This window comes from Bactrocera latifrons, unplaced genomic scaffold (genome assembly GCF_001853355.1).
Source record: "Bactrocera latifrons isolate USDA-ARS-PBARC rearing strain unplaced genomic scaffold, ASM185335v1 scaffold_387, whole genome shotgun sequence".
Taxonomy (NCBI): domain Eukaryota; kingdom Metazoa; phylum Arthropoda; class Insecta; order Diptera; family Tephritidae; genus Bactrocera; species Bactrocera latifrons.
In genome coordinates, this window is record NW_017537031.1 from 139,670 (window position 1) to 147,912 (window position 8,243).

The window sequence follows — 8,243 nt, forward strand, 5'->3', positions numbered from 1 at the left end:
ATGCTTAATTTCTCATTTTAATAGCTGACAAATATTTTTACCATGAAGACACGCACACAAATTTTTGTGAAAAAGTGACGCTTAATAAAATTTCATACACTAAAATAATTTCACTATACATACATACATACATCTTTCATTTTTAATATTTTTTCCAACTGTTTCCACAGTCAACGGCATTAACTTCGCGATAGTTGCGCACGACGCAGTTTTATGCTTTTACTGTTAAAAAAAATTTTTTTATTGCAGACACAAGAAAAATTGAAATTAAAGTGAAGAGTTTTCAAATAAAATGCATATTTTAAATTGAATTTTTTTCTTAGCAACTCCACGACAAGAGCGACACCCCAACAAAGCACAGCGCCACGCACATAAAAATATTACGACAGAAGTTGCAGCGGCGCTAGTGTTAATGCGCAGCTATGGAAAATAGAAAGTTGAATGTCAAACTAAAGCTGTGGTGAAGGCACTCAACAACAACACCAGCAACAAYAACATTATAATGCGAAGGTGTAGGTCGACGACGCGCCATTTGATGGGATGTTGCAATTGTTGTCAAGACGAGGTATGCAAGCGCTGCTAGTAAGAGCTCGCTGTCCACACTGTGGTGCGCCATAGCGCCGCGCTGCGCGGGTGTGAGCCGCAGCCAAATGAGATAAGTAATAAAAAGCGCACAACTATCCAATAATTTTCTCCAGCGCTCATGCTTTGCCGCTATRATTGCAGGCGGTCTGGCAACTTTTTCGTTTTAATTGTATGCGCGCGCGCGCGTACACAACAACACTCATTGGGATGCATTCGCAATTGTCGAGATACATCATCAATACAAGTTGYTTGCGATGCTATATCGCGGATGTGCAATTGCAGGTGTCTGATTTTTATTGCTTTTTTATGTAGCGGGATTTTTCACTCGTTTTTCAACAACTTGTATGTACATTTGTATGCAAATGTAAAGTGCTTGGCTTGTTTGTCTTTCTCACATTAGCTTGTGGCTTATGAGCGTTTTTTTTTTTGCGATTTCTTGTGGTGGAAAGGCACTTTCGCAACAAAGCGTTGATTTTACGTTTACTTTTTCATTTAATCCAATGCATGTACCTTTAAGTAATTTCCTTAATATAGTTGAGATTCTTTACATTCAATATGAGTAAACTATTTTTATAACAAGAAGTAGCTATATTTTCATAAATACACGGTATATTTATAATAAAAAATTAAACAAAAAAAAAAAAAAAAAAAAAAAAAAAGTGGCATTTGTAGTTGCAAATACTTTTGTGTCTAAAAGATACTTTTAAAATTTTATGCTAATTTAGCGTTTCTTATAAGCTAGGTTTAGAGCAATAAGTAGCGAAGTAAATAAAAATTTTTAGTYGCAGATACTTTTGTATCTCAAAGATACTCTTCAATTTAGATGCTAAACGGATGCTATTCGAAAGTTTACCTGCGTTACAGTAAAAATTATTGCAAAAATATGTAGTTCACAGCCGCAGATACTTTTRTATCTCAAAGATACTTTTTAAATTGTACGCTATTTTAGCGTTATTTATAAGCGCATTAGTTTTACAGCCATAAATAGTGAAATATATACAAAATTTTAGTCAGAGATACTTTTGTATCCCAAAGATACTTATTAATTTCCGGCATAAATTAACATATAATTCGTTCAGAAATTAATATTGATTGTATTATGTAAGTTATGTAAGTTTTGTATGTAAGTTAGTTATTGCATTTACAGTTATTCAGACTGATATGATGAAATTAAATTTGCCTTGATTAGCGCTCATATTTATTTTCATAACTCCATTAAACAAGCTTTCGAGCTTATTCATACACAYACMTACATATGTATTATTCGCAACACATTCACATACAGTTAGGTACTCTCACAGAACCTTTTCGTATCAGAGGAATTTATTACTTAGCGCAGAGAGCAACTTCCTCTACAAACCTAAACAAAATAAAATAAATGACGTGCAAAAGCCAGAAGGTAGCTAGTAGCAGAAAACCCTATACAACAACAATCGATAGCAATGCCGATCATTGTTGTGGCAAAAAGGAAACACAGAAAATGAAATAATCTCATGGTCAAAATACAAAGCGATTCCCAAGCCTTTGAGTCAGACGAAACAAGCACTTAGTCAGCAAGCCGGCCGGCCGGTCGATCAGTCGGTCGTTCGACGAGGCATTTAGTTAAAAGAGCAACCAACTCCGGCAACACACACATACATATAAGTGTGTATGAGCATACAAAGTATTGTACAATTTTAATTTTTATTTGTGTCTGCCCATGTTGCAAGCAAGAGCGGCGGTAGAGTAGCAACAGAAATATGTGGCAAACGTGTTTTTGCCCGCAGTCGGGCAGTAAAAGGGCAAGCAAAGGTGGCGGCAAGCATGAAGGGGCAGCAATCAAGATGGAAGTAACCATTATTCTATGTCTGTGTGTGTGTATATGGTAGAAGTTGTCCAGCAAACTGAAAAAAAAACAAACAGGCGAAAAGATGCTGCCAGAAAGAAATGCGGACATATAGACATTTTGCTCACTATACCGCCGCGCAGAAGGGCTGCTGTGCCGTAAATCGTGAATTACTTACGCGCATTGCGATTGACTTTGAAAATTCCAAGCACACATACAAGTATGCGCAGGTGGGTGAGGAAGAGGCGCTGCAGCGAAGAGGGCGAGCGCAGCAGACAACCCGCAATTCATTCAAAAGGACGCTGCGCGACTGAACTAATCGAGGAATCAAGCTGAAAAAAGAATTGAAAATAAAATAAAATCGAGCAACAACAACAACAATAATGGCAACAAGGAATTTCTTGATCGCGGAATCTGGCTACAGCTTTTGCAACGGCGCACATAAGCCGCCGCGTTGTTGTTGCACGAATTCCCGCAGACTCCTCACGGCGTGCATTTGATGCTTTGGCCGATTTTAGTTGCTACAAATAAGAACAAAAGCACAATCGCATTGATGCAATTCGATGCTAACTAAGCGGCAGATAGACAGACGTCTACCCTTCGATTAGCTGCCACTGCCACTCGCTGATTTTTTATTCATACCAAAGCTGGGTATCGCGCGGTGAAGCCTCCTAGCTTCGGGTGCGAAGCAGTAAAATTGCTAGAAAATCACAAAAACGTGCGCGTATTTTCGCTTTTTGCTTTGCGCAGCCTCTGCGTGTGCTGTGTGAGGGGAAGCGCTGGTCAGGCCACCATATGTTGCTTGCTAGAACCAACTCTTGCTTTTGTCGAGCGCGATTACACTCCAGCCCGTCTGATTTTCCGCTGAAGTGTGCATTCGCCTTTTAATTTTCCTCGCCATCATGCCAGCGACTCACACAGCAGCGCCTGGCCTTACCTTGCTTTGGCCGCGTACGCTCGGGGCGTACGCTTAAAGGCAATAATGCATAATATTGTGGAGCAATTGGCATTCGCTAAGACTTATGCGGCTGCAAACTGCAACAGTTGGGCAGTTACATAAATAGTAATAGCGTTGCATGGCAGAGCAATGCCGGCATCGCGCTCTATTAGGCGGCGACGGTGCAGCAGTTGGCAGTTACGTGTCGTGCAAGGACTGGTGGCAAATACAATTTTCTACATCTGAAAGTGAATTTATGTTTGGCTAAGTATGTGCGCACGGCTGTAGCATGGCATTCATGCCACAGGGCATGCACAAGCGGCAGCGCAGGCGTGAGTGAGTAAGCGCAGCGGCGGCAGGGAATCCCAGTTGGTGTTGCCATATTTGCGAATGGGCGCATGCGCGTATGTATGTGTGGCGCGCACAAGTTCACACGCCCGCAAGGATTTGTGCGCACACAGGCAAATACAAGTAGATGTTGCACATGCATGATGGCTAATGTGGCAAATGCAATAACTTAGACTATTACGAAATTGATTCAGTACAATTTTTCCCAACGTAAGCACTTTCACTGTGTGTATGCGATCAAAGCGCACATACATGTGTACTTTGTTGTAGATTTTTGTAGTATTTATAGCTTAAAATGGTAATGGGTTGTCAGCTGCTGTGCGACGATAGCGATCTCTTAGATAAACTAGTTGGTGAGATGGTGGGAAAATATGGTTCTGATAACAAATTGCTAATCGCATTTCAAGCACTGCGAAAGAAAGTATTTTAAAGGCTTTTCGACCAAGAAAGTTGTGCAGGGAAATATTTTGGAAGTTTCTCAAGCGAAAAGTGTTGCTATGRAAACCGCTGGCCTATTGGCTAAAATGTAAGACTAAAAATGCAATTATTGAAAGCTTTATGATTTAAAGTTTTTAGCAATCCTTCAATGAAAGCTTCGCTATTTTGTAAGAAGTTACTTTTAAAAACATTAAAATAACAAGCTTTTTACTGAAAAAATTGCACAAAACAGTAAGGTGCTTTCACAAAACAGTAAGGAGCTTTCACCAAACGGTAACAAGCTTTCTCAAAACTGTAAAGAGCTTTCACAAAACTGTGAGAAGCTTTCACAAAACTGTAAAGAGCTTTCATCAAATATTACAAAACTAACAGCTGTGAAAATCTAATATTAAAGATTTTCTAAATCACGAAACCAGCCAAAGTAGCTTTTTAGCGRAACAGCTTTAGAGTAACTGTGAAAGCTTGCAATAAAAACTTAGGCGAAAGTGCTTAATAAATTTTAAAATGTCTGAWTTGCGCAAAAAGAACTCACTTCACTTATTTAAAAAATTAAAAAGCTTGCACATACATATGTTTTGATTTATTTTTCCATAATTTTACGACGTGCTAAGGTATGYGCGAAATTTTCGCAATAAACGGCTGTTGAAATGTAGAACGGACCATTCWCTCATTTTAAGTACAATGAACAATTTCTGGGTGAAGTGGTACAAGCGTTAATAAATGACGTGTAAAATAACAACGCGCATGCGCACAAGCAACAGCGCAAATTCACTGCAAGTGATGGGCTACGAAAATGAAATTTGAAATAAAAATTATTTTAGCACGTGAAGCTAGCTCAGCAGAGCGTTATTTATTTTTTAAATTAAATTTTTTCGTTTATTTATTTTTTTTAGCTAAAGTCAAACACCTTAAGTAGTTTTTCGAGTAGTCATTAACATATCAAACAATTTGAGGTTGCTGCAGGAATATATGTAAGTACGAGAAAAGCAAATGAGTTTGTGAAAAAAATGTACAAAAATCACCGATCAAGCGCGTTGATCGATCGCGCTTTGCTTGCTCAAAGTTTATGTCATTTTCGTAAGAAAACCACTTTGAAAAATATGTGTGGCGAAACGAATTTTTTCAAAGCGTTTGCTATAGTTGTTGTTTTGTTTTTGTTGTCGTTATTGAAAATCACTTGCTTGTCAAATCAAATGGGATGATTTAACAAAAAAAAAAAAAAAAAAAAAAAAAAAAAAAAAAAAAAAAAAAAAAAAAAAAAAAAAAAAAAAAAAAAAAAAAAAAAAAAAAAAAAAATGGTGTAAAAGGTGAACGGCGTAATTTTGTATGGTAAAAAATATTGAACACACAAGAGAGTAAATATCGATTTGAATTACGGTCTGCGCTTTTGTAGCTACGAACAGTGGACCTAAGCAAACATTCAAATKGAAGTGTAATTATTGTCTCAGCCACGATCAGCCCACGATCGCGTTGAAGCGCTTGCAACGAAATGCGRCGATGACTAGAAGCGCGCGGTCAGTGTGTGTAGTACCTGTTGTTGACATTGATTTCTATAATTTTTGCTGTTGTAATACAACAAACAATCGCTTGCGCTACAAGGAAGTGACGGCAAAGTACACGATCAACGCTTGATCATAGTTTTTAGAGGGGAACAAGGGATGTACATACGTTTGTATGTGTATTATATGTAAATTACAAAATCAATGAGTGTAGAAAATTTCATTTGTCATCGTTCCCATTACAGCTTATAATTTTGTGCTATTGTTTTTTCCATGGCGGTGATCGCGCGTCGAAAAGATCAGTTTGGACGAGGTATTAGACGAAGATATGGGGCGGAAACGAGCTAAGAAAGCGAGTGAATGGAGTTCTAGGAGGAAGCGTAGGGCTTACTGATACAATTAATCAATGCGTTGCAGATATGTATGTCGGTTGAGGTGTTGAAGAACAACAAAGGAAAGTGCAATGAAATGCTGCTGTTAATTTTCYAAAGAAAACCGTGCTTAGATACTTCCATTAACAGTTGTTAGCTGAGAAAATTACAGTTTGGGAAAAATATAATTGCCAGGAACGTGTGAAAAGGCTTTAAAAATTATAAGAAGTAATAAAATGAGGTAAACTACAAAACACAACGCGATCCTCTGATCCTCTACATGAAAATTAACTGAGAATTAAAGTTTCAAGAATCAAATTATGCAAAAAATATATATTTTCTTTTCAAATAAATCAAAATATGTTTAGAAATTGGCTCGAATATGTCAACGCGTGAGCTAAAACCTCGCCTGGCAAACGAAGAACCCTTTGCTAACGCACAGCAATGCTTTGTAGCTTCAGCTAAGCCGGCAAGACAACAACGTTCAAGCCTTTTTGTACGGATTTCGGTCGTCGTAAAACATTTTTGTCTTCACCACAACTTTTTCGGGGAGAGGCTGTCGGATTGTTAGSTTCTTGCCACAAAAACAAAAAGGCAGCACGGAGAATGCTGAATGTTAGCGATCAAGACAAGATACATAACACGCTATGCTTTGCGGCAGAACTCAACAGTGAATGAGCGCTGCTGCTGGAGCGGGGGAGCACGCACAGGAAGACAGCACGGCATATTGTAGGCAGGCAAAGCGAGAGCCTAAGAAAAATCTTCCCACGCTACAGTTTGGGCACTCAGCCAAATTGTAGGCAGGCAAAGCGAGAGCCTAAGAAAAATCTTCCCACGCTACAGTTTGGGCACTCAGCCAATGTGAGGGTGAGGGAGGAGCATGCAGCGCATGAAGGAAATGAGTATTCGACCTCATTGTTGTTGCTCTGGCTGTTGTGTCGGTGCATATGGAGCATTAAGTAGCGGCTACCAGAGCCTGGCAGCAGCAAGGCAAACAGGCACTTCAGTTATTTCGGCGTCCCTTTTCGGCTGCTACTTCGGCGGCAGCAGCGGCAGCTTCTTGCCTGATCTTGCTTGTGCAATACAAACAGTGTGCGGTTGTTGTTGTTGTTGCAGCCAGAACCTGTCGTTTAACAAAAAATATTACAACAACTGCTTTGCGTGTGCTCCACGAAGGGATGTGCGCTGTGCTGTGGCAGGCCAACACGCAAGTAAGTGGAGCCACTAGCGGCGGTGAGTAAGGCTCCATACGCTAGTGTGTGTGTGTGCGCGTGTTGGCAATTTTTTTTTTTTTGCTACTTACTGTTTATCGTACGTGTGCGGCTCAGAATTTAAAGACCCTTCAGCTGCGCCACTCACTGCTGCTGCCACTTGTGTGTGCCGCTCTGTGCTCTTCTACCACTTCCACTCCGTTTTGTGTGGAATTTTTTCGTTGGTTGCCCGCTCTACGCCAGCGGATGTTGATTACACCTTGAATTTTGTGGTAAACATGCCATTTTTTCGGTGCCTACAATTGTTGCGCGCTTCCTTTTTTCGGTGAACGCTGCCAGTTTGCTGTCCTTCGGCCAGAGATATTTATTTCCAGCAAACGTGTAAACGAAAAGAGTCGCAAGTAGTTGTGAAAACAAACAACAAAAGCAAATCGGAAGCGTTGCAATTGCCAAAAAAATACAGCTGCCACATRGTTGCACCGGTTTTCAGCCGCCTATACTTCATTATGCCGCAGCCGCTGTAGYCGACTTAATCGAGTAAATGGCCTTAAATTGTGGTGCTTGCGTAGTGTGCGAGTTCTTTCTGGGTATAATTTGCCAAAAGAAAGTAATGAGCCAATAAAATACACAAAAAATGTTGCAGGATCAGCAGATATGCGTCGCTTAATGCATTTATGAATGATGTGCTTCGTTGTAGCGGTCAAAAGTGCGTAGCGCTGCCAATGTAGCAAGGTTGCACAGGTCGAAGTAAGCGGCGGTTAGCGCGAGAGGGGCACTAAGTAGTGGTGGTAGCCACTGCAGCAGTSTTTTGGGTAAGTAAGTGGGCAGACAAGTGTTTTAATCAAGAAAGGAAGTGAGCGATTTGTCGAATAAATGAATGAGTGAATGAAAAAAGCGTGTTTAGTTAATGCCTTGAAGGGTGGCCATTGTGCTGAGAACATTATTAATACAATTGAAGTATTTTTTTAATACTTATTGATATTTAATATTAATTTATTTTTTGTTTTGCAGAAAATTTGGAATTTTTTT

General features: G+C 39.6%; 1 protein-coding gene and 1 long non-coding RNA gene across 2 annotated transcripts in view; one reads left to right on the top strand and one right to left on the bottom strand.

Annotated features, from left to right (window-relative positions):
- Window positions 1-3,420, bottom strand: part of LOC108972220 (neurogenic locus protein delta-like) — an 18,492-nt gene extending 15,072 nt beyond the window's left edge. Inside the window, exon 1 of the mRNA XM_018938743.1 lies at window positions 3,348-3,420. Within this exon, the coding sequence (XP_018794288.1) occupies window positions 3,348-3,420 (73 nt within the window). The remainder of the gene's footprint in view (window positions 1-3,347) is intronic.
- A 2,115-nt stretch (window positions 3,421-5,535) lies between these two features.
- Window positions 5,536-6,374, top strand: LOC108972226. The gene is made up of 2 exons (XR_001993617.1): window positions 5,536-5,805; window positions 5,878-6,374. It is a non-coding gene; the product is annotated as an uncharacterized LOC108972226 (long non-coding RNA).
- The last annotated feature ends 1,869 nt before the right edge of the window (window positions 6,375-8,243 follow it).